The sequence below is a fragment of the Balaenoptera musculus genome, chromosome 14, assembly GCF_009873245.2.
Source record: "Balaenoptera musculus isolate JJ_BM4_2016_0621 chromosome 14, mBalMus1.pri.v3, whole genome shotgun sequence".
Taxonomy (NCBI): domain Eukaryota; kingdom Metazoa; phylum Chordata; class Mammalia; order Artiodactyla; family Balaenopteridae; genus Balaenoptera; species Balaenoptera musculus.
This window is the reverse complement of record NC_045798.1, coordinates 19,753,007-19,779,147: the sequence shown is the minus strand read 5'-3', so window position 1 is coordinate 19,779,147 and position 26,141 is coordinate 19,753,007. Positions and strand designations below refer to the sequence as shown.

General features: G+C 52.7%; 1 protein-coding gene across 8 annotated transcripts in view; it reads right to left on the bottom strand.

Moving 5' to 3' along the window:
• Positions 1 to 4,141: 4,141 nt before the first annotated feature.
• The window catches only part of CMKLR1 (chemerin chemokine-like receptor 1), a 39,774-nt gene continuing 17,774 nt past the window's right edge, over positions 4,142 to 26,141 (bottom strand). For 7 of the 8 annotated variants that reach the window (XM_036823906.1, XM_036823909.1, XM_036823908.1 and 4 more), the window contains 2 exons: positions 8,551 to 8,626; positions 4,142 to 7,933 (listed from right to left, as the gene is read on the bottom strand). In XM_036823906.1, the coding sequence (XP_036679801.1) occupies positions 6,833 to 7,930 (1,098 nt within the window). In that variant the 5' untranslated portion in view covers positions 7,931 to 7,933; positions 8,551 to 8,626 and the 3' untranslated portion in view covers positions 4,142 to 6,832. Of the gene's footprint in view, positions 7,934 to 8,550; positions 8,627 to 16,442; positions 16,519 to 26,141 lie in introns of those variants that run through there. The other variant, XM_036823910.1, reaches the window with a different exon arrangement.

The window sequence follows — 26,141 nt, the reverse complement described above, 5'->3', positions numbered from 1 at the left end:
CTACTCTAAGTGGGGGAAGGGGTCAGGAAGGACCTCTCTCAGGAGGTGACACTGAAGCTGAGACCTAAAGGAGGTGGAGGAACCAGTCATGCACACAGAGGTCCCAGGATAGCAGACACGAAGGCCAGAAGTGGGAACAGCCTTGGATGTGTTAGCTTTGTTGCCGTTGTTAACCTGCCTCTTTTGTTTTGGGGACGCAGAGAGGAATGCCTGACTGGGGAGCATCACGAGATAAAGATGGAGGAGGTGATGTCAGTCCTCTAGGGCCTTGTAAGCCACAGCGAAAGGTCTGGATTATTGTACTCTGTGACGGATGGATGCTAACTCTGGCTGCTTCGTGGTGAGTGGTTGTCGGGGGGCAAGGCTGGAAGTGGGGAGACCAGTGACGGGGTGGATGCATGTCTAGATGAAAGAGGGCAGTGAGTGTGAGCCCAACACCTGCTAAATGCTTACATGCCGCATCTCCTTTAATCCCCATGGCAACCCCGTGAGCTGCAAGTTCCTATTATACACCTTGTGCAGATGAGAAAACTGAGGCTTTGGAGATGTTGAGTAGCTTGCCCAAGGTCATAGAGCCTTAACCTTAGCCCTAACCCTAGCTGATGTAAATGGTGGAGCTGAGATTCCAACCCACTCATTCTGACTCCTGAGCCCATGTGATCCTGGATCTTAACCATCAGAAGCCCTCTGAGTCAGGGGACAGAGCTGGGCAGGGGGTGCTCAGTCTTTCCTAAGGTCCTGCCTCTTTGGATGGACCCTGCAGAGATTACCCCCCTCTGAGTTGCTCCCTTGAATCAGAGGGAAGCCCCCAAACCTGGGTCTGTCTATGCTGCCAATGCAAGTGGGAAGTCATTCCTGCAGACGCCATGAATTATTTTATTTTATTTTAAAAAATACTTTTAATTGAGGCATAACTTAATTACTTTGAAGTGCATTAGTCTTACATGTACAGAGAAATGGGTTTTTACATATGAAGGCAGCCATGGAACCACCATCTACATCAAGATAGAGATCATCTCTCACCCATACCCAGGACAGTTTTGAAGGGTAGAGTTTATGCCCCAAACACAGCCTGTCTCTGCCCTGTACCAGGTTTTTCCAAGATCTCCTGTTTCCCCTGGAAGGAAGACTCCGCTGGAAACTCCCAGTGACTCCCAGACCTTAGGCAGGGGTCCTTCAGGGCAGACCAGCACCAAAGCCCTTGTCAACAAACTAAGAAGTGAAGAGGGTAGCTTGGTGAATGTCCAGGTCTCTAGAATAATGGTATTTAAAAATGATCCACATGAGCATTTCCACACACATCTCATTTCACAGCAGTCAGTGAGGTAGGAAGGAGGTCCCAATGTTATTACAAAAAAGCCTCAGTTTCACAATCTGCAAAAAGGGGGGATGGGAAGGGATGAACTTGATGAAGCAGAGTTCCTTCCAAACTCAACAACCCTAAGATTCTCAGGCTCAGGAGGAAGTGACAAGCCCACCCAGACACCACTTCCTCCCTCCAAACAAAAAACCAATCTCTCAGATTCTCCCACTCTTACCACCTCAAAATCTGACACTGGAGAGAGAGCACATGCTTGCCATCCTTATCCAGGGAGGAGTCTCTTCAGAGGACAGTTTATGTTTGCAAGTTGCTTTAGGGTCCAAAGAGACTGGGGTTTGAATTCTAGCTCTACCACTTACTAGCTGTGTGACACTGGGCAAGTCACTTCACCTCTCTGAACCTCAGTTTCCTCATCTGTACATGCAGATAGTAATGGTCCTTACCACAAAGATCGCTGTAAGGATTCAATGAGTTAATGACAGGAAAGTGCTTGGAGGGTGTCTGGAGGATCCCCCAGGGCAGAACCCGGTGACCTCCGAGGTTAAACCCCAAGTTCAAGCACTTGGAGTGTCATCTGCTAAAATTCCCCTCAACCACCACCCACAATTGCTGCATTAATATGCTTCCATTCCTCTTAGGTTAATATATGTATTATTTACAGGGCTTTATTATCTGCTCAGAGGGCTCCCCTGAGAAATATAAGTGTGCATTGGGAGGTACATTTGAATAATATTTACAATTAATTTCCATCAATAAAGCAATGCACCGAGGTCTCTCTGCAGCTGAAACGAGCCCTGGGTTGGTTTCCCACTAACTGGTCCCTGGAGAAAGCTTGGGTAGCTTTTAACTATCTCTGGAATAGTCCACTTCTCTCAAGCTCCACCTTGGCTCCCAAAGTCCAGGCACCAGGGCATTCACCTGGATGCCGCAGCAACCTCCCGCTTCCCCTCTCGCCCCTCTCTAGCTTGTGCCCCAGAGCAGCCCTGGGCATCGGGCATCCTTTTAATAGGCAGGTCTGAGCACGTTACTCCCTTAAACATGGCTTCCCCTTCACCCCCATCCCGCAGTCTGGCCCTGTCTCCTCTCCATCCTATCTGGTCCCTATTCATTCTACTGGCTCTGCTGCAGCCTCCACCCCCTTTCAGTCGCTCAGAGTCATTCTGCTCCCTCCCACATCAATGCCATTGCCCACGCTGTTTCCTCCACCTGAAACACCCTCTCCAGCACCTACCCACTGAATCAGTGCCTACCCATCCTTCACATCTCAGGTGTCTCTTCTCCCAGGAAATTTCCTTGGCCTTTGGACAGGGTCACATCCCTCTATAATATGTGGGTAGCATTTACTATGGTTGTTTTCCGTTTGGGGTATGTTTTTTTTAATAGGCTGTCACCACTGGCCAATGAATGTGCTCAGGAGGACAGAGATGGTGTATGTACTGATCATCCCCGCATTCCCAATGCCTGCAGGGCCTGGCAAAGAGGACGTATTAAATAGATGCTTGTGGAGTAGATGAATGGGTGGATTTATAAACAGATGGTTATGGAAATGGATGGGTGTGTGAAAGGATGGCTAGATGAATGTGTAAATGGAAGCATCTGTCCTTGGGTGGCCCGATGCACGGACTTAGGAGTAAGGAGTCCTGGGTTTCAGTCCCTTCTCTGCCATGGCTTGCTATTTTGTCTTGAGTAAGTCACTACCTGCCTCATATCCTTGGTTTCTAGGAAAATTACATGAGTGGAGGGAATTTTTTTCGAGATGTGGATTTCTTGAAGTTCAAAATTTGGGGAATGGGAGGTCGGGAATTTCAGGGCTTCTCCTGCTGTCTCACAACATAGCTGTGTGACTTTGGACAGGACATTTCACCTCTCTGAGCCTCAGCTGGTATTCCACGAGTTGGGCGGGGAAGGCAAGGGTCAGGACCCTCCAGCATGGAGCCCCACGCTTGCTTCAGTTTCTTTATTTAAGAGAAATGTTGTCCTCAAACAGGGGAAGCAAGCAAGCCCCCTACCTCAAGGTCTGACAAGCGGCTTCCTGATTCCCCTGGTCTTGGATACCAGCCCCAGTGGCAATTTTCCAAAGCCAGAGCATCACAGCATGTCAGGGAGGAACGGGAGAGGGAGGCCAGAGGCAGGAGTTGGGGAATCAATGACCATTCCATCCAAGCCAACACCACCTAATTTTGCAGATTTCTCGAAGGGCAGCTCTTGCGACCTCAGTTCCCTCATCTGTAAAATGGGAAAGACCTGGGTGGTTTGAGTTTGAATGGCCCTGTGGCTCTCATGATTGGATTCTCTCTTCTCCCACCCATCCTGGCCCCTAAGCTCTCCAAGCTCAAGGGCTTAAAGCAAACTCCTCCCCCAGCCAGCACCTGGGTTGGTCTCCCCTTCTGAGCCCCTCCCTCTTGTCTTGCACCTCCTCCTTCTTCTCTCCCTTCCCCTCCCCCTCCCCCCTCCCTCTCCATCCTCCCAAGGGCTGAAGAAGCTGGGAATTCAGGCAGCAGACCCAGTTCCGTTTACTACTGTGTGACCCTGAACAAGTGAGGTCCACAATCTGAACCTCCCTTTCTGCACCCCACAAGGTGAGTCTGATGGTCCTCTTCTCACAGGACCGTTTTTGAGGGTTTGATGAGATTTTGTGCCTGACACATGGTAGATGCTTGATAAATGCCAGATCTCTTTTCTTCATTGTCGTTCTCTGTTTCCTTTGTGCTTCCCTCCTCCCTCCCTCTCCCCGACCCTCAAACAGCATCTTCTCCTCTTGTCCCTCTGCCCACAGCCCCGTGCCCCCTCCACCCACCCACCAAACCCAGGAGGCAGCACTGAGGCTCTACTGGCGGGTCCTGGCCCTGGAGGGAGGGCTCTCGGGCACAAAGCGTGTTGGCTGCCTGTGGAGTCATTCAGGTGAACGCGCTTTGTGAACTGCAGGGCCTTTGTGTGTGTGACCTGTGGGGTCGTCAGAAGAAGCTGTAGGGACAAGGTTGAAAAGGGTGTTATGGTGGCACTTAAGCATTTGATGGGGAACTACAATCGGAACAGGAAGACTTGGTGGGGCAGCCAGAAAGAGCGAGCCCTGGCTCCGAGGAGGAAAACAGCTGGTTTTTATTTTGCTCCTGTTCATCAGCTTTTCCAATGACAAAATGATTTCCTGGCTTCCCCAGCCTGGCCTGACCTGCACGCAGCCCGGAAGGAACAAGAAACTGAGCCCCAAGAAACAGCACAATCCTCCCCGAGTGGCTGGTGACTGTCTCTGGGGCCTGGAACACGTCCCACTCCATCTTGTGCCCTGGATGCTTTCCCTGTGAAGTTGGGAAGGGGGGTGACAGGGGCCGCTGGGCAATATTTAAAGCTCCCTTAGCTCAAGCTAAGTTCAGATTGCTCAAAACAATCGGAGGCCCCAGTGGGGTCAATTCAGAGCTGCCTCACAAACACAATGACCCAACAAGGGAAGGAACAGTTTGTCTCTTAATGAGGTGTGATTCCAAACAGCCCGTGGCCTCGGGAACTTGCCGTGCGGCTGTGTATACGTTACATCTGTTCACTGTATGTTGTTGAAGTGGCTTCGCAACAAAGAAACTTGGAAGAGAGCAGAATATGGACACTTGGAGGCCAAAGGGCCCTCCCGCCAGGCCTCTCTCCCCACTGCCCTCCCCCGGAGAGCTGGGGGGACACAGGAGGTGGGAGCCAGGGTGGGTGGCTGTGAATGGATGCCAAGGGAGCTGAGAGCCAAGTACATTTTCTTTGCCACGTTGGATCGTTTTTGAAAACTATTTGCAAAGCTGCCTTTAAAGCCCTTAAGATGTTTACATTAATCTGCTGAGGGATGCATATATATTTATGGTCAAAACCCCAAGCCTCTGCGGCCTTATTTGAGCCAGACAGACCTAGGTTCAAACCTAGCCAGACTCTAACAGAGACCTGCTGGGTGCCCTTGGACAAGTTACTTAAACTCTCTGAGCCCCAGATGCCTCATCCATAAAAGGGAAGTGATAATTGTACTTAACTCAGGGCTGCTGTGAGGGATAAATGAGATACACATGTAAAGTGCTTAACATAGAAGTGCTAAATAAATGTAGGTTACCAGGATAGTCTAGAATATTCTCAGTAGATACATTCTCCATAAAAGAACAGAGTTTCTGGGACCAGACGGAGCTGGGTTCAGACGGGTAACTGTGCCCCTGGCTAGCTGTGTGACGTTGGGTGCGTAACTTCCCTTCTCTGAGCCTCAGCTTTGTCGTTTGTAAATGGGACAATGACATTGCAGCAGAGGGAGGTGTGGATCCCAGAAGAGACAATGTGACTGCACATAGGAGGGGCCCTAGGCCTGTGGGCCCCCCTCGGCCCTGCATCTCAGGAGCACAGTCTAGTGAGCCAGGCTCCAGATTCTGCTTCGAGCTCGGGGACTGAGCCCTCGGACTCAGATTCAGCCCATGAGGTGCTCCCAGGTTGCTTCCTGCAGCTGATTTTGGACTAGCCTCCAGCCAGGCTTTGAGGAAGTTGAGAAGGAGCAGATGTCCCCCACCGTCCTCCCATCTGCCTCCTGCCCTGGAGTGTTTTCTTCTGAGCATCTCCAGCCAGAACCAGTGGATCAGGGAAGAGGGAGGAATCCCTGTGATGGGGTGGAGGCTGCTGGTGAAGCTGCCCACCTCGAACCAGCCCAGGGTGACAAATGCAAAGTGAGAACAGGGCTTGGGGCAAGGGGCTGGCATCACCCCCACCCCCAAAGTAGCTACGGCCCAAAGCACCATCGCCCTGGGTGGTTCGAGGGTGAGTTGATTCATGTCACGCACCCTTTGAAAGGTCTTTTCTTTCTTCATTCCTTCCCCAAAACCCGGAGTCCTCATCATAGCCCTGCTTCTCTTGCCCTCACAAAGAGCCCCATGGCTCCTCAGGACCTGTTGTCTGTCTTTTCAGCTGATCTGAAAGTCAAATGCATGGTCCCGGGAATTCCTGTGCTCATATGTCACCTTCTCTTCCCAGGGAACCTGGAGAAGGTGTGTGCATTTCCACACGCCCTAACCCAGAGGAATGGCTTGAGTGGCAGGATTTCTGGCCAGCTATTGATAGAGGGATATGAGCGAGGCGTGACCTACATCACACTGGGTTTGCTCTGACCTCCTCTGCTCACACCAGGAATGGACCTTGAAAAGTGTTTGTGTCATTCCTGGGAAGCACTCAGGTAGGTAACTGATCCCTCTGTCTCATGCCCATCCCAGTTCATGGCAGTGCTTTTGAGAATTCTCCCTTTTTTTGCTTTGCATCAGTCAAGGCTGGTCTCCCAGGATGCACGGGATGCTGGTCCAAGGCTGAGCCCCGTGGCATGCTCTGTCCGCCGTGCCCCTGGAAGAAAAGAGTTCTGAACCCTGGATTCCCAGTTCAAAACACAGTTCAGCCCCATGCAAAATACAGCGGGCATCTGTGAGTGCCCAAAATGTTCTTGCCGTGGTCTCGAGGAGGCGTAGCTTTGAGCCTCCAAGGTTGGGAGTATCCACGGGGGGGTGTTCCAGGCGAGGCTCAGAGCATGCTGGTCTCCCTCTCGTTCATGGATGACATCTTGGTGAAACTTCTGTGGCTGGGATAGGAGGAGTGGCCTGTGTCCTCACTCAGAGCATTGACCAGACGGGAGAAGAGGGCCACCTTGAACTTCTTGAAGTCCTGGCCCACGAAGACGTACAGAATGGGATTCATGCAGCTGTTGGCAATGGCGATGGCAGTGGCCAGGGGCACACCCAGGCTGAAGACGGAGCCAGGCATGGCGCTGTGATGGAGCTCCAGAAGGTACAGCGTGTGGTAGGGGCACCAGCAGAGGAAGAAGGTGATGATGATGGTCACGATGATCTTGAAGGGCTTCTTGGTCTTGGCCAGGCGGTTGCGCCGCAGCTTGTAGACGATGGTGAAGTAGCAGGCGGTGATGATGAGCACCGGCATCAGGAAGCCGCAGAGGAAGCGGGTGATGGTCACCGCCACGTGCCGGCCAAAGCCCACAGGGTCCGCCTGGGGATGAGTGGGCCACGAGGAAGAGCTGGTGGCGGACAGGCTGAAGTTGTTAAAGCAGGATATCTTCCCGTGCAGATGGGCTGTGTCCCGAAAGACGAGGGATGGGGAACTCAGGAAGAAAGCCAGGACCCAGATGACCATGCAGGCCATGTAAGCCAGCCGGACGCTGCGGTGGTTCTGGGACCAGACGGGGAGGAGCACGGAGATGCAGCGGTCGAAGCTGATGACAGTCAGCAGGAAGACGCTGGTGTACATGTTGTGGATGAGCAGGAAGTTGCTGATCTTGCACATGGCTGTCCCGAACACCCAGTGGTAGTCCATGGCGGCGTAGGTGATGTGGATTGGGAGGAAGACGTTGAACAGGAAATCCGCAATGGCCAGGTTGAGGAACCAGACGGTGTTCACCGTCTTCTTCATCTTGCATGTGGCAATGATGATCACCAAGCCATTGCCCAGGATCCCGAGGAAACAGATGATGCTGTAGACCACCACCAGGAAGATCCTGACCACCCTGCCTTCCAGGGGAGATAACTCCTCCAAAACCACGATGGGGTCGAAATCATCAGAGTACACATACTCGTAGGTGAGGGAGGTATTGTTATCCTCGTCCTCCATGCTCTGCAAGTGGAGGCAGGGGTCATTAGGGGAACTTTGATTAGAACTGGCTTTAAGAGGTTGACCACTGCCAGCGCGACTGACAGTGCCCTCCCTGGCTGTGAGCAAGGCCAGTTGGGTGGCTTTGCTACTTTATTTACTTGACTAACACCTCTCAGGCACCTCCTATATATCGGGTACTATTCTAAAGGGTTGATGTATGTAAACTCTTTTCATCCTCGTAATAACTCAATGAGGCTGTTACAAACCCCATTTTACAGATGAGGAAACTGAGGCACAGAGGGCTTAAGTCACTTGCCCAAAGTCATACAGCTGGGAAGAGGCAGAGCCAGGAGTCAGGCCCCAGCTTCAGAGTCTATGGTCCCTCTGGACCACCATGTTTTTGCTGCCTCTCTGGGACCCTCCCCTTTCCCTTACAGTCTAGTGGGAGACAGATATTCATCAAAAAACTCCTCAAATCATGGAAAAATCGCAACAAAGGAGAGGTGCGTAGTGCTGTGAACTTGGTTCCGACCATATTTCCAAAACCCAGGGACAGCTGCACTGACAGTGCACCCACCTCGTCCTCGTCCCCCACTGATGCCCTTTGGAGAGATGAGTTCAGATCCCGTGTCCCTTACCGTTCACTGTTACGATGTCCAAAGCTCTCCAATGTGGGTCCTTGGCCAATCAGTCCCCAAACACAGCTGGAAACACCTGCAGGGAAGAATGAGGAACAGCAGTTGGCTCTGGATCTAAGAACCAGAGGTTTGGGAGGACCCAGAGCCAGTGGTTGAATGTATCGCTGTTACTCCCACTTTCCAGAGGAGGAAGCAGAGGCTCAGAGAAGCTAAGTGATGTGCCCGAGGTTACCCAGCTGGAAGGTGGTGGAGCCCCCTGAACCCAGATCAACAGCTGAACCCTTCATCCCAACCCCCATCTCCACCGACCCCCCACCCCAGCACATCCAGAGATGAGAGCCCGATTCAGGGGTGGGTGCAGGGGAAGGTGCAGGGGAGAGAGTATGGATGGCTCGATACAAATCCACTGCCAGGGCAGGACCCAGGAAACACCATTTCAGGCAGTGTTGGGGACACAGGAGACAAGAAGAGGAACTGCCCAGAGCACCTACTATGTGCCAAGAACTATAATTCCCTCATCACATTAAATCTTCCCAGAGGTTCTTCTAGGCAGGTGATACTACTCTTGTTTTGGAGCTGCGGAAACTGAGGCTCAGAGAGAAGCATCCTTCTCGCTGGGCATCCTCTGGGCCCTTTGGTACCAAGAATTGGGCCCTGGTGTCACAACGGTACAATGAGACAGACACAAATACATTCCCTGAGCATCTACTGTATGCCAGACTGCCAGACAGCTGAACTGGTACTTCATACAATCCCCATAACAACTTTGTTGGGTATTTTCCCAATTTATGGAAGAAAGAACAAAGATTGGAGAGTTCGCAAGCTTCGGAGGTCTTGGAGGAGGTGGTCTCATGCATTGTTCACACCCAACCTTGGCCACCTGCCAGCTCTGTGGCTTTGGACACATGATTTCTCCTCTCTGAGCCTCGGTTTCCTCATCAGTAAAATGGGAATACTCACTACTTCACAGAAAGGATGTAAGAATGACAGGCAATCAGGAATTTGGAGCATTTGGCTCAGTGCTGGCACACAGTTAACCCTCGATAAATATTAGTGATTACATTGCAACCCAAGGGTAAACAGCTGAATTCCAAGCTAGAATTCAAACCCAGGGCGCTGACAACCCAGAGCCCATGCGCTTTCCACCACCCATGTTTTCCCCATCTGACAAATGGGCTCTAAACCAGATGTCTCAGCCTGGCGAGACTGGCAATCGACACTTCATTATAAATAAGTCCAACCCTCCATATAAATTCATCATTGGTGCTTGATGGGCTTGAGGTGGTATTTTATTGCATAGAAGTCATCTTTTGCTTTTTATTAAATAAAAGCCGCTTGGAAATTTCCATTGAGGACTCTGGTCTCAAAGGAGTGGGCACCATCCCACTCTGCAGCCTGGGAGAAGAATCCAGAGGTGTCCAACCAGGGGTCCCCAAGGACTTCCTGTGGGATGCGGAGAGAAGACGGGGAGGCAGCAGCTGCCAGTTGTGTGGAGTTGTGACTCCCACAACTGGGGGAAACATGACAGGTGTTCACGATAATAATGTATGTGCTGAGCATGTAATTCAGATGGTCTCACTTTGACCCAGGAGGGGCCACAGCGAGGCTGAAGGAGATGAAGACCCTTGCCCAAGGCATCTGGGCAGGGGGTGGGAGAGCCTGGATTTGAACCAGGTCTGCAGAATGTGGGATCTTGCCCGCCACTCCACGCTGCGAAATCGTGATCTCATGACAGCCACCGTGTGTCCTTGAGGAAGGAAGGAGCATGTCCGCGTTCCCTATTCCGGGCTGTGCAGGATCCAGGGACAAGGACATGGCTTCCCAGGGTCCCTTCCCACAGGAGCTCACGGTCAGTCACAAGGGGCAAGACAGAGGTGGTGCTGTGTCCTGAGCAAGGCCAGGCTGCCCCCAGGGAGCCCCGCGGAGGGGCATTCCCTAACCTGGGCATTGGAGGCTTCCTGGAGCAGGGGGGCTATGGGCTGAGCTTTAAAGGACAGTTGTGAGTTAAGACGGGAAGGAGGGAGGAGGGAGGGCATGCCAGGCCGTCTCCCCCGCCCCCGCATCCCCCCCTCATTAGCGGGCGGAGGGCGGTGTCTGAGCCCCCAGAGGAGGGTGAAGAGTAGCAGGGTCTCAGGACCCAGCAATTGGCACTGAAGCAGCTGCAGAAATGCGACGTCACGTCTGGCTCTCCCGCTGGGCTGGAAGCAGCTCGGGGTCAGAGGTCACAGGTCTTTTCATCTTTGAGCAGGGTGGAGGCCAGGCTGGGCCTGCACGGGGTGGTGCTGACATCGCCCGGCATGTCTGTCCGACTACTCCTCACCCCTCATCCCCCCAGGAATGTCAGTGTCCCCCATAGATGTGTGCCCTTCCCCTCCACTCCCCCCTGCCTGAGCCCCTGGGATCTCGCTGCAGGGGGGCGCCAGTCACAGGTTTGCCCTCAGCCTCGGCCTCTGCTCTATCCCGACGTACATCCCTCCTGTCCTGTACTGCCCCCAGCCTGGGCAGTACAGCAGAGCAGTCAAGGACACAGACCCTGGGGCCCAGCCTAGCTACCAGCGTCCAAATCCTCCTCCTTCATGAACTCCCTGTGACCTTGAGCCACTCAGGTATCTTCTCTGTGCCTCAGTTGTCTTACCTATAAAATGGGTATGATCGTAATAGTTCAAATGGTTGAGAGGATTAAATGTCACATGCAAAGTACTGAGAACAGGGCCTCGTATGGGGTAAGCACTATGTTTTTACTGTCATTATTACTGTTGTTATTATTATCATCATTTTTCCCCCTCAGTCTTCTACTCTTAACTCCCTCCTGAAATGGCCTTTGCCATTCTAAAGTGGCGGGAGGGGCCAGGAAGGGCAGAGGACCTGTGCATCCTGCCCGCTTGTCTCCCCAGCTCTGGGTTCAAGGGCAGGTCAAGGGCGATACAGGCAAGAATTTGCTTCTCTAAGCTCCAGTCTCGTCATCTCTCCAGTGGGGTAAGAACCCTTCCCTCATTGCTGTTGGAAGGGTCATAAGAAATGACAATGACTCCCTTGCCAATTGTAAAGAGCTGTAAAATTCTCATTGTTCATATTCCTTAAACCCTCTATAACCAGGAAGCTTAGGAAAAAAGTGGGTATAAGTACATATACACAATATGTGTATACTAACATTGTATACATAATGTTAGTATACATTATGTGTATACTAACATTGCATACATAATATGTGTATGGCTAACATTTATTTGAGCCCTCCCTATATGCTATTGTGCTCTGCGATAGCCTTACAAGGATACATTAGCTTGCAGGTAAGAAAACTGAGGTTCAGAGAGGTGAAGCAACTTGCCCGAAGCCACACAGCTGGGAAATCTGACTCCAGAGCCTGACTTCCAAGGATCCCAAGTGAAAAGTCTCTTGTGTTCCCCCTGCTTCCCTGAGAGATTAGGAGTCCCAATCCCACCTCTCTGAGCTCTCTAAGCCTTAGCTTTGAACCCTGAGAGCCCAGACCTTCATCACATTCTTGATCCTCCCATGGAGCTGCCTTCCCCGGTTTCCCTTTGCCTTGCCTTCAAGGTCCCTACAAGCAGCTGCCACAGGGAAATCACCTCTATGATGCTGTATTAGTCCTGGACAATGATGCTACCCACTGCCTCTCTCAACGTGCCCTTTACGAAGCTCCCTGCCCAGTGAGAAATGCCCTGGAGAATTCAAGGTAAGGAAAAACATTGTTTCCTCTGAGGAACTAGGCTGCTTCCTCAATCTTAATAAACAAAGCTCTACAAAGGATCACGTTTCCCTTTTTGATGTGGCCATAAGGAAGCTCAGAGTCACATCTGCAGGTCAAAGGCAGCAAGCCCATTCATCCTGCTGGTCTGCAGTTTCTGCGTTGGTTTGGGTTGGCTCTGATGTCTACATCTAGCTACACTTTATGTTGGTTTTAGTTCCTTGTGATAGATAAATCGGGGCACACTCTAGCCCAAACATTGTACCAAGCTTTTTAATGACATTCACTCATGCATCCCCAACAAACCCCAGCAGTAGTACTGCTATTACTCCCAATGTAAAGGTAAGGAAGTAAGGCTAAGGCACACAGTCAGCTAGCGGCCAGTTCACGCAGGTTGCTGTGACTCTGTGCCCTGCTCTTAACCATCTTGCTTTCCAGGAAGTGGAGCCCATCTTTCCATGTCTGTTCACACCCTTGCTGATGCCCCAGGATCCCCTGCTCCACCCTCTCGGGAAACCTCCTCTTTGCTCCCCTTTTTTAGCCCCTCAAGGAACCCATGTTCCCCAGTTTTCAGGACAATCTGGCTGAGGTCTGAGGCACAGATGGGAATCGTTTGCCAAAGCTGACATTGTCCGTCACAGCCCAGGCAGGCAAGCGAGCCTGTCCAGACTGTCCTTCTTTCTGCCCTCGGCTCCCCAGGGAGCCCAGGGGACAGATGAACTGTCCTGGCTCGGCTCCCAGATTCTTCCTGTGATCCCAAACTTATACCCATTTGGAACCGGGGCCTAGAGCTGGTCTGCTCTGAGGCTCCTGACACAGACTCCCCAAGCCCGTCTTGGCAGTCCTTTCTTTGGGACAGTTCCCATAGGTCCCCAGAAGGGGATGCCAGGGAGGAGGTGGTAGGGGAGGCAGGAGACCCGCTATGACAACGGAGCAAGTTGCTTCCCCATCTCTGAGCCTCAGTTGTGCCATCTGCAAAATGGGAATGATAATAACCCCTGCCCTGCTTACTTCTCAGGACCGCTGGGAGCACGTGTTAAGGCCCTTCAGCTTGTCCCAGGCTTGGTGAGGATGATGGAGAAGGACCCAGTCTGAGTCAAGGCCCTGGGAGGTCTGAGAGCTCCACTTTGTGGAGAGACAAAGCTTCCCAAAGTGAAGCAACACATTTGCTACGTGGCATCTGCCAAAAATCAAAAGCACTCTTTTTTTCAGAGTATCCCCGTATCTCAGGTCAGAGCAGAATGTGGGCACCAAGTGGGTCCTCAGGATATTGCTGTGTCCTCACGTGGTCTTCCCTGTGTGCGTGTGAGTGTCCGTGTCCTAATCACCTCTTCATACATGGACATCAGGCAGGTTGGATTAGGGCCCACCCTAATGACCTCACTTTTCCCTAATCACCGCTCAAAAACCCTGTCTCCAAATACAGTCACATTCCCAAAGTACTGGGATTTAGAACGTCAACATATGAATTTGGGGGAGGGGATACAATTCAGCCCACAACACCTACATAGTTGTCATTATTGTTAGAACTTAACATTGCTATTTGCTGTTCCTCCAGATCGCTCCCTCTGTACTGGGATTGCCATCTGGAATGCACAGGGAACGCCTTCCTGCAAATCCGAAAAGACAGCAACCCCAGCAGAAAAATGGGCTAAAGATATAAACAGGTAATTTACAGGAGGGAAACCTCCAAACCCAGGTATTAGACAAACTGATCATCAAAGACATGCGAATGAGAACTGTGGAAAGGTTTTAGAAAGCTGGGATGGAGACCCCCTGGGGCTGGCACAGGCTTCATGCCTTGTTGCGGGTACCCGTGAAGCCCTGCGTGCCCCCCAGCCCATGTGCGGTGTTTGGAGGGGCATGCCTTAGCTTTGGTTCTCCAGAAGCAAACCTCACATAAGCCTTCCTGCAAAAAAGGTGATTATTAAGGAAGTGTTCCAGGAAAAACCCAGTAAGGGAGTGGAGAAGTAGGATTAGGAAAGGGAGGAGGTCCGACAAGGGGGCAATGCCAGGCAAAATCCTGGGGAAGGCGGCCTTGGTTCATGCTGGGGTCAGGGAACAATGGAGGTTGAATTCCAGGAGGCTATTTATATCCTTCCATCCTGTCCTAGGAGGGGCGCAGTCCCAGGCCCTCCCAGCGCCTGAGGGGCAGTCCTCTGACAAAGAGCCACAGGTGCGGGCTGTCCTAGCGAGAGCCCACCGGGAGGCTGTGTGCCCAAAAACAGTCAAAGATCCAGGGGTCTCAGGCGGTGCAGAGGCATCTGCTGACGGCTGGAAGCTGGAAGCTGCTTATGTCCGGTGTGGGAGAGGCAAAAAGCTTCGCAGCTGTTAGAGGCAACAGATTAGCAAGTGTACACACAGCAAAAGAACACAGCAATTTAAAACCACCTACCCAAATAGCACGTAAGTACACTGAAAACAAGCATCCAAAAGCAGCAACACTGTAACACACGTTTTGCAAGAACAGGGCCAAATAATGAGATACACACTGAACAGATTAGAATGGCTCCTTGGGAGCGGGGGTGGGAGGGAGAGGGAGAAGGAAAAGGGGAAAAAGGAAATGAATGCAGAGAAGAATGAAAATAAGACAAATGCGGAGGCCTCTGAGACAGATGGGGATGGGTGGAGGGGTGTCATTATGTCAGCCTTCCCTCCCCTCCTGAGGTCCAGAAAAACCCAAAGCAAACAAATACACACCCCAAATTCCTGCCCGGGGTTCAGGCTTGGGCAGTGACCAGCCCATGCCTGGGTCACTGAATCCCTCATAAAGCCACATTGGGCAGGGGAAGGACCAAACAAGCAGCCTTGTCCCTGCCCAGGGCCCTGAGAGCCCGGCCCTGCCAGCTCCCTCCATCAGGCTGGGAATGAAGGTGGACGAGCCCACAAAAGGAACAGCATCAACCCAGTCAGAGGTGGCTGTGCGGTGGCCAAGGCCCGATTCCTCCTGCCGGAGACCAGATGGACCAGGCAGAAGATACTGCGCAGATGGTCCTGCCCTGCCCACCTGGCCAGGGCAGACAGACCTCTGCTGGGGAAGGGGCGGGAGAGCTCAAGGCCACATCTGGTTCCTCCCACCACAGAGAGCAGAAACCTCAGGCAGATGTTCTTTGCTTAGTTTTTATTAAGCAAACGTGTATAGAGCCCTCACCAAATTCCAGGCACGTTTCTAAGCACTATTACAGAAGAGGAAATTGTCCCAGAGAGGTTAAGTGCCCAAGGTCACACAGATAGCTCAGGTACGCAAGATAGGCCAAATTCGTCATTCCAGACAGAGGAGGAAGCTCAGAGCCTGATGAGCTGCCAAACCCACTCTCCTTCCTTGTCCACTGCCTCGCCTCCTCGGGATGTTCCAGAATCCTCTAGTCATTGCCCCAGGGGAACCTCCCAAGAGTCCCCACGAGGTCAGGGTGTGCATTTTATAGGTGGGGCAAGACGAGGCTCCCCTGGGTTTCCCCCAAGCCTCCCTGCCTCTAGGTAATGGCCCTAAGGGGAGCATGTCACATCCCAGGTGCTGCAGGAAAAGCCCTTTGGAGGGGGGGCTCATTCATTCATCCATCCTTCAAGGATGTGTGGAGCCCGCTGACCCCTGGCCCTGGAGAGGAGGCTAGGGTGCCATGGGCATGGCTCTTCTCACCTGGACCTCCCCCTAACCCTGCAAGGTCACTGTCATCAGTCCTGATTTACCGAGGGGATGTCTGAGGCCAGGGATCAGTGGGAGAAGGGTCATTTGCCTGCAGTCACACACCTGGTTAGTGGCAGTGCAGGGATTTGAACACGGGTCCTTAGGAATCCAGGGCCCCACCTCCTCCAGCTGCCACCTGCTGGCCTATGTCCCCTGGGCTCAGGGGACAGCAGGGCTGAGAGCCATCTGGGCGGCAGACGTGGCCTTCAGCTTCCTCTCCGTGTCGTTGCCACGCCCCTCTGCCAGAGTCTGCAGAGGACTCGCTCCCTTTCTGTCCGAGTCTGGTCTCTCCCTGCTTGCTTCTCCGTCAGCCTCTATCTTGGTCTCTCTCCCTTTGTCTCGTCTTGTATTCTCTGTCTGTCCCTGTCTCTGTGTCTCGCCCTGCCTCTCACCACTCTGTGCAGTCTCCTTGTCTTCTCTCTTTGTCTCCCTGTTCCCTCCCTCTCTCCCCACCCTCCCCCCGAGAGGCCAAGCCACCCCTCACCTCCCGGCATCACTCACCTACGTGCCTCGCGGGCCACACCGCAGGCTGCCACCCTCTCTCCCAGCCCGCTGCCTTCCGGCTGCTGCCTCTCCAGCCTATGGCTAACCGTCTCCTGGCCGCAGGCCCCAGGCCGAGGGCAGGGGCTTTATCAGGGCCCGTGGGCGTGGGAGCCCATCGGGGAAACTGGAAACTCTTCCCCCCATGTTTGGCCTGGCTCCTGTCGCCGTCCCCCCCCCCCCCCCCCCATGGCCCACCCTGACAGTCCGCCGGGCCGGGCGGCCCCGGAGGCCTCTCCTCCAGCTTTCTGAGCCTCCAACAGGCTCTCGGGAGCTGGGAGGCCCCTCAGAGGGCATTCTGTTTTGTAGCCGGGGAAACAGAGGTCCAGGGGAGGGACTGACCCTCCCTAAGCCTCAGAGAAGGGGGCCTCAGCCTGTCTTGCACGTGATGTATCCCAGAGCCTGGAAGTTGGCCTGGCGCCTCACACACCTTATGCCTCACCACTCCGCGTCCCCCTCGTGGCATAGATTTGCAAACGAAGCCTCACTCAGAGAGGTGAAGGGACTCGCCCCCGCTCACACAGCCTTTCAGCATCAGCCCAGGGTTTGAACCAAGGACTCTCTGACCCCCAAACCTTGGCTATTTCTACTTGCCCAAGATCACAGCCTCAGCCAGCAGGTGAAACGTAATGGGGCCTTCCAGGCATCATGGTCCCCATCACAAATGGCCCTCCTCAGCGGCGTCCCCACCTCCCCCAGGCCCTGCCAACCAGCTTTGGTCCTGATACCTTGGCCTCTGCCACAGTCCCCTGGCTGGTCCCATCCACCAGTCCCTCATCCTTCAGGGCAGAGAGAAGGGGGCCTCCCAGCCCCACAGCCGGCTCCAAGAGATACTCAGGGGTTACCATCCCTGGATCCCTAGCCCTGAGAGACTCAGGAATCTCGAAACCACACAGCAGCAGCCATTCCAGCCACAGCCCTGGCTGCCAGCGCTAGGACAGAATTAGCTCTGTGTTGGGAGAAAATTTCCTCCCTGGTCCCACGCCCACACCCGGGAGCTCTGGCTGAGTCACCGTAGTGGGGATCGAAGGCACTGGCTGCCTAACAGCCTGCCCCATTTTCTCTGGGTTGGGATGGGGCTGCGCTTGGGCTTAGGACTCTGCAGCGGTGGGCAAAAGCAAGGAGCTTATGCCCTTCGACGTGGGCAACCTGCTTGCTCAGAGGCCCCAGGAAACCTCCAGTGCCTGATGGGAGCACAGAAACAGGAGACCACCTCCCCCCCCCACAAATGTCCACTCCGCTGCCTGGATCCCCCCCATTAGAATGATCCATGCCTTCTCCCCAGTGTGCTCTGTCCTCAAATTCACTGCTCCCTGCTCTGTGCCCTGCAGGCTGAGCTGTAGGAATAATATTATTAACTACCTGCCCTCTGACCTCCAGTTGAGTTAATCCATGAAGGCCCAGCAGGGGCTGCAGGACAGGAAGAAAGCAAGTCGGGTGTTTATTGTCCCGGTGACCTCCCTGCAGGGTCTCCATGAGTCGGTCACAGCTACACAACCTGGGTCCCAGTAACCAGTCCCTCCCTGACCCCTCGGCCTAAGGGCAGGAAGGTCTCCTTGTATCTTAGACCTGGGGTCTAAGATACAAGGATACATCATTTATGCTGTCCACACTTTCTAAGTCCTCCCTTGCCTAAGCACTCATCAAGTCCCCATTTGAGTGGGCCATCTGTTTCCCGCTGAGACCCTGACCCAGAATCCAGACTCTCTGTGTCTCCCCGTCCGACACCCACACGTCTGTTTCCTAAACGGCTCACAAATCTGTCCATCATTTCTGCCCGCCTGGGTGAGTGCTAGAGACCCCTAACCAGCATGTCACTTCCGCTATGATTTCATTTTCCACCTAGTAGCTGGAGAGACCGTTTCAAAATGCAAACCGCATCACAGCTCTGCCCGCTTAAAAGCCCCTGGCAGCTCCCCTTTGTTCTTAGAACAATGCTCACTCCTTACCAGTGTCCCGGAGGCCCAAGCAGTCTGGCCCCTGCCTACCCTAGGACTGAGCCGAGGCTGGCCCCAGAGAGAATCCTGACTCGGAAGCAGATTCCTGGCCCAGGTAGAGTGCGGACTCTTCCTTGCAAACCCAGCCCCACTATTTTACTGCAGACCCAGCAGCTATTCCAGCCACAAAACACCCCCAAGATTATTTGGATGTACGTCTCTCTTTGGACATATGTCCAAGATTGTTTGGACATATGTTGTTTGGACGTATGTCTCTCTTTATTTGGACGTTTGTCTCTCTTTCCAGGCCAAAAAGCTACTCTGGCCCCCACCGTGGGTCCAATGCACAAACACTACGAATTCTCCCGGCCACTCAGCTTACATCCAAAGCGGTCAGGGAAATAGCCTGGGTGTCTCCCCCATAAACAGTGCCCCAGCCCCTGGAGGTGGCCTGTAAACAGATTTTCTCCCATGCTTATAACCCACTGGACTGGGAGGACCGGCACCCCATTCGCTTAATCCCCTGAAGTCTGCCTTGAGTCCACTCACGCAAATAATCCCCGAGCTGTGTACACAGAGTATCTGGAAGGCAGCAGGCACAGGGGTTTTACGTGAGCCGCTCAGGATGTGGTCAGAGGAGGCTGCCAGTGGTGGTCGCCGTCTCCCCAATGCTGGCAATGCCCTCAGTGTTCTGCTCATGGCGTGGGCTTGGAACCCAGACTCTGAGTGGCTCCTGGGTGCCCTGCGAGTTGTCATAGTTCCAGCCCCTGTCCCCCTAAATCCAGGCCAGCACAGCCCACCTTCAGCCCTGAGGGCCAGGCTGCATCTGATACCGCCCCAGAGCATGGCTTCTCCTCCGGGTACCTTGGGATGTGTGGAAGGGAGCAGCCAAAGGAACTGTCCCCATCTTTAGTGCCCCAACCTGCTGTGGGAGAGGAGGGCAAGGAAGCTGAAGACTGGCCTCATCTGCTTCTGCAGCCCTTCTTTGCAGCCCCTCTCTCTCTCTCTGTTACTCTGAGAACCTTACCAGGCCCCTGAAAGTCACTCCTGGACATTCCGGTAAAGAGCTTTTGACCCTAGAATGCCAGGGTTAAATATTATAATAATCACCAAAATATCAATGTTTTATTGAGCACCTACTATATATGCCAAGACATTGAGAAACACCTTATGTGTATCATCTCACACAAACCCAGGGGGATTATTATGGCCATTTTAGAGTTGAGGAAGCCAAGGCCAGAGAGGTTAAGAGTCTTACCCAAAGTCACGTGGCTAGTGAGAGGCAGAGGTAGGATTTGAACCCAGATTAAGAATACAGTGCTCTTTCTTTTATACCTTACAGAATCTACTTGGCAAATGTCTTTAGATAAATCCCTGACCATTTGGGGCCTTGGTTTCCCCAACTATAAAACAAGGAGGTTGGAGTTGATGGTGTCAAAGGCTCTCTTCCAGCTTTAAAATATGCCATAATTGAATGGGCCAAGTGTCTGTCTATTCCCAGCCTTGTGCCCATAAAAAGACAGCATGGCTCAGCTCCACACTGTGTGACCCCAGACAAGTTGCTTTACTTCTCTGAGCTATAGTAGGGTTGCCTATAAAATGGCAATAATAAAACCTTCCTTTCAGAAAATCCAGGGATCTGGATGAAGCGATCTCTTGGGACCCCTTGCAGGTCTAAGATCTCTGGGATGGAAGTTCAAGGTTAATTTACAAGCCTCCCCACCACCAAGACCCCAAGTCTGGGGTCCTTACTGACTGTGACAGTGTTGTCTCAGACTCGCCCCCCCTCCCCCTTCCCAGCTGCACAGTGGCTAAAAGCCCATACTTGAAAGTCAGCCAGACCAGGTTTAAAGGCCCTTCCTCATTCAGTGACTGTGGACATATTACCTCTCTTCTCCAAGCCTCAGTGTGCTCATTGGTAAAATGGGGCTGATATTATTACCTCCCTCCTAGGGTTACAGTGAGCATATCACGAAACGATGATGTGAACGTGGTATCTGGTGCACAGCAGGTGCTCAGCAAACGTTTGTATAGAAAAATCAGATGGTGACGTGTCTGTGAGATCCAGTAGCATCCCTGTCTCATGGAGGGGAGAAAGCCAGGCCGGATATCCAGTTTGCAGATTCTGAACCAAAGCAAAGGGCTGTGTTACCAGGAAGCCCACGGAGCTCAAAGATGAGCCTGGATGGTGTCTGGAAGCAGAGGAGGGCTGGGAACCAGCCAGCGGTTGCTCTCAGCCTCCTCCTTCCAGACCAGATGCCGCCCGGGGCCGGATGAGGAAACGGTGGCTACTGCCATTCCCTCCCCCTCTCGGCCCCGTCTCCCTTCCTGGCATCCCCACATCCTCTGCCAGAGCTTCTGCAAAGCATTTTTCAACTTGACTATAGTCCCTCGGTTAAAACAAGCATTGTCCCACTTCTGTCTGCACAGGGCATTAAAGCTTAACAAGGAAGTGCCTGGGCTATGTGGCCTCGGGCCCATTCTCCACATCTCCAACCTTCCGTTTCCAACCTGGTGCATAGAGATGGCCCAACATACTGTGAAGATGAAGGAAAATGATCTACATGAAGCACCTAGCAAAACAGCCAGCCGCTCATAGGGCCTCAGATGATGCCAATTCCCCCTTATGCCCATTTAACAGGTAAGAAAACTGAGATTCAAACAAGTTTCATGATCTTTCCCAAAGTTACCCAGAAAGTGAGCAATGGGTATAATCAGGAGCTCTAGGCTGGACTTTGGGCTTCTCCTCTCCTGGTTTTCCCTGGGATCATGTTCCATATCACTTAGAACTAGATTTCAATTCCAGCTCCAGCACTTAGAGGCTGTGTGACTTTGTACAGGTTGCTTCACCTCTCTGAGCCTCAGGCTCCTCATCCATAGCATCTTTCTCTAGGAGTTGTGAGAATACAATAAAACAAGGCTGGTAAAGTGCTTGGCATTGTGCCTGCCATGATCACAATCACCAATACTATTAATACCAGTAATTAGTAATATTACAGGAAAGGGGGGGGGGATTTATCTCACAGTGGTGAAACTGGAAAATATGTTTCCACCCTCTTGGTGCGGTCCTTTATTTTAGGATCCAAGGAGAACTTGGCAGGACACAGCCTTTTCTGGAATCCCCAGAATGTCAGGGAATGTTGGGTAAATTGGAGACACCAGGAGGCTGCAGTGTCAGGTCATGGACACCTTTCCAGCCTTCTCCCGTGTCCCATCTGCTCGTCGCCTGAGCAGCCCTGAGGCCCCAGCACATCTAGACGAGAGCAGCCCTGCCCAGGCCCCTCACTGTCTGCCCAACAGCCCTGTTCACTCCAGGCCACTTTGTTTCGGAGACTTCCTGTCTCTGGCCTGGAACGTTCTCCTCCATGGCCCTGTCACAGGAGGAAGTGTGCGCAGCGTGGGCCTGGGGTTCCAGGAGTGCGGTTTGGCACCTTTGCCTGGGAGAGGTCAGAAAACAGAAGCCGTCTTGGAGGGTGAGGGAGGGGAAGGGAGGGCGAGGTGGGGTCCCTTCCAGACAGGCTGACTCAAACCCTCCAGGAGGCTGAGAAACTTCCGACAAGATGGTCTTGACATTGGGCTAATGGAAAGCTTAGAAGGCCAAGGATTCTTCCCTCCAATTCTCCAATCCTCCTCTCTCCCTTCCTCCATCCTTCCAAGAAATATTTATTAAACACCTACTGTGTGCCAAGTCCAGATCCAGATCAAGATCCAGGGGCTACAGCAGGGAACAAAATGGACACATCGCTTCCCTGGAGGGGCTGGCATTCTCAAGGGTGAGGATTGGGTAACAAACAGATAAACAAATTTGTAATAAAGAAGACAAACACCTCTAGAGCCAAACTGCCTGGGTTTGAACCCCTGCCCTGCCACTCACCAGCTGTGTTACTGTGGGCAAGTCACCACACCTCTCTGTGCCTCAGTTTCCTCATCTGAAAAATGGGGGTGATAGCTCTTTCCTCATAGGGTTGTTACGAGGATTAAATGAGTTTATGTTGGTAATGTTTAGAAGCATGCCTGGTTCATTGGAAGCACCATGTAAGTGCTGGAAAAATGAAACGAATATAACAGGTGGTGATATATGCTATGAACTAAAATATAAAGAGGAGTGGGACATAGAGATGGGGGCGGGGTGCTATTTTAGGCAGAGTGTTCCGAGAAGGCCTCTCTGATACGGAGACCTTTGAGCAGACTTGAATACAGGGAGAGGGAGACATATCACTACCTGATGGAAGAGCACTTCAGGCAGTGCGAAGGGTAAGTGCAAAGGCCCTGAGGCAGGAGCAGGTTTAGCAGGTTCAAGAAACAGCATGGATCCATTCATTCAAACATCCATTCAATAAGCAGCTAGTGAATACCTTCTAAGTGTCACACTCCTTGTTGGAGACTGTGGGAGTCTATGCCCCCAAGTAGGGGAGGTGGGTGCGGGAACATGGCATAGTCAGTGCTCTGAGATGTCACCTAAAATCCAGACTTCCAGCAAACCAGCCCTATTGGGCCTGCATCACAGACAGGATGGGGTTCTTGGCAGCCTCCCTATCAACCCCTTGACTCTGGGGCAATGAGTCTGCTGTGATTCACCATGGAGCCTGCCCTGGCTCCCTACTGTTGTCAAAACAAGAGCAAGATGAGAGAAAGATGAACAAAGTCATTCTCACTTTCAGCTTTAACGGGAGAGTGTGGATTTCTTTGTGGAAGTGGAGGATGTTCCGATGTTAGTCAATCGTGTCTCCTGCCTGACCTTGTTGCTGGCTGAGTTTGTGGCCCTGGCTCTGTACAAAGCGAAGGGAAGGTAGCCAGGGAAATCAGGAGAGGCTTCTGGGAGGAAGTGACATTTGAGCTGAGGCTTGAGGGGTACGAAGCCTTTGCTTAATGGAGCAGTGGAGGGAGAAGGCATCTCCGCAGAGGAAACTGTGTGCAAAGGTACAGAGGCTGGGTAACGTGAGGTTAGATTGTGTGTGGGTGTCTGTGCGTGTGTGTCTGTGTGTGTGTGGTGGGGATTTTGGGGGGATGGCAGGAGACGTGGCTGAGAAAAGAAGAGGGGTTCAGATTATGAGACCTCCTGCAATCTACCAAATTTATCCTGTGGGCAATAGGGAGCCATGGGTGGTTTTTAAGCAGAGGGATGTCCATTTTTCTAAACAACCCCAGCTCTAACCCAGATGGCTCATACAGAGACTGCATTGGAAGAGGGGAGACTGGAGGCAAGAGGCTAGCAAGAGACCTGATGAGCTGAGTGAGAATCCCCCACCAGCTCCAGGTCCACTCAGAAGCGGCAGTTTTTGGAGGCTTCAGAAATCAAGGGTCCCATCACAGAGCCGGGGAGTCTGGCAATCTCCCCATTTTCTTGAGGGAATTCTTCCTCAGCCGGCATGGGCACATTTGCCTCAAGAGCCGTTTCCATGGCAACTGCCAATGCTCCAAGAAAAATCTTGGATGAGCAGAGGAGTAGGGACAGGATACACCAAAATGAGTCTTCATGGAAGAAGCCAGGTCACACTGGCCAGTCCCAGGGGCTGAGACCCAACCCCAGCCCCAGAATCCCGGATGCCACAGACGAAATCTGGTCACCATGGCAACACTGATTCCACATCCTTGGGTATCACTGGGGATGGGGAGAGACAGGAGGGAGGAAATGCCAAGGGGCAGCCAGACCAGTAGCTTACAAGGTATGCTAATCCTAGGATGGGTGTGAGAGGCAGGTAAGTGAAGAACATGGGTGCAGATGAAAGAGCAGCCTCTGGGGTCTGATTTTTGGATTCAGAAAGGCATCCCCTACCCAAAAATGATGCCTGGTAAACCCTGTTGCTAAGCCTTGAATTCCACCATTAGAGTTCTACTTTTAACTCCCCCACAATTAACTGCAGTAAAAGTAATAATGGCCTGGGCCAACACCCCCCCCCCCCACCGCCATTCACTGGCTCAGGCTGGTTGGGGGCAAGGCTGGAGCAGTTGTGGGTGTGGAGAGAAGCAAGGGAGAGAATAGTTTATGCTAAATGATGGGGGTGGCGGGACATCTCAAGGATGCAACCTGATCCCCCCCTCCCCGTCTTCCACTCCAGCAAACCTGAGGAGTGCATTGAGGGCTGAGCTTAGAGACCAAACTGACAGAACCTCCCATCGTGTCCCTGGTTTGCTGTGTGACTTTAGGCAAGCACTTTCCCTCTCTGATCAGGCCTCAGTTTCCACATCTCTATAATGGACAGGTTGGACTGAGAGAGGAAGACTTTGGAGTGGAGGAAAGAGAGAGTAGGAAAGCAAAGAAAGTTGGGGTGCAGTGTGGAGGAATTATGGGGGTTGCAGAGCTATGAAAGACAAAAGGCAGAAATGTTGCTATTATGTAATCATTAGCTATTCCTTGAAATAGGATTTGGGGGGAAGGTTAGACATCCAGCCCATCAAACTCAGGCTCTCACTGAGGCCAGACGGTGGAGGGGCTGAGTGCCCAGCTGGGGAACCAGGCTGCCTGGGGTTAATCTCAGCAGTGGGACTAGGGGAGGATCATTTACCTGCCCTCTGCCTCAGTTTCCCTATTTGCAAAGTGGGGGAAATAGTAATACCTCTTGCACTGAACTATTCTGGGATTAAATAACTTGACATACGTAGAGCGCATAGCATAGGTCCTGGTTCTTGTTATCTCACTATTGATGAAATAAGGCTGAAAGGATTTACTTGTGTGCACGTGTGCCTGATCCTGACGTTACCAAGTTCCAGGGAAGGGATGTTAAGGGGAAAAGGCAGCCCAGATCAGGAGGCTGGGTGGAGATAAGCTGTAAAAAGAGGAAGGGAGGGCCCCTGGCTGTGAGCACTGAACTCTGTTCCCCTTAGCCAGCCCGAGGGAGGTCAGCGACACGCACACACCCACCCAGGACAGGGCGGCAGGGTTCATGGGAAGCCGCCGGCTGGGTTCAGGGAGGGGCCGCAGGGGGAACCTTGGACCCCAAGTCCTTCCAAGATGACCCACTCCCTTGTGCCCCCAGGAGCCCAGTGTCCCTTGAACGCGTGGCGGTCAAGGCCTCTGGGCATTTGCTCTTACAGGTTCCTCTGCTGGGGGTTAGAGGAACCTTTTCTTGTCCTCTTGCTCCTCCCAGCCTCACTACGCACTGGACAAAAAGATAGGCAGAACAGAGGGCAAATGGTAAGAGGACAGAGAATGATCCTGCTGGCATGTGCCAGACGTCCGGCTGGATGCTTTGCCTTCCTTATCCCCCCATCGCCTGACCAGCTCCCCACCCAAGGCGGGGATGGTTATTATCCCCACTTAACAGGTGTTGAAACTGAGGCTCTGAAAGGAACCTGGTCAGGATCACCAGACAGCCCTGGTGGAGCCAGGACTTGAACTTGGATCTGTGGTCTCCAGAGCCCGTGCTCCAGTGCACCCCAGCTGCAATCCACACAGCTGTTCACAATGTTCTCCTGTCCTTATCGCAGTGCTTCTAAGCGTCCTGGGTGGGCTGCTAGCCTCTTTCACTGCTAGGCCGTGGCAAGCCTTCAGGCCGCATCCCTTCCTCTCCCTCCTTCTTCCCCGGGTTCCCGGGTGCAGCCCTGGTGGGGGAGGAATCTAAACCACTGAGAGGCTGAGGGTGGGAGGTGGTGATAACAGTGGCCCTTACTTGTCAGGCGCCGACTGTGTACCCAGTGCCTCTACTCAGAACAAACCTTTCAGGTGGGTATTTTCATTGCCATTTTGCAGATGTGGAAACTGAGGCCCAGAAAAGCAAAGCCA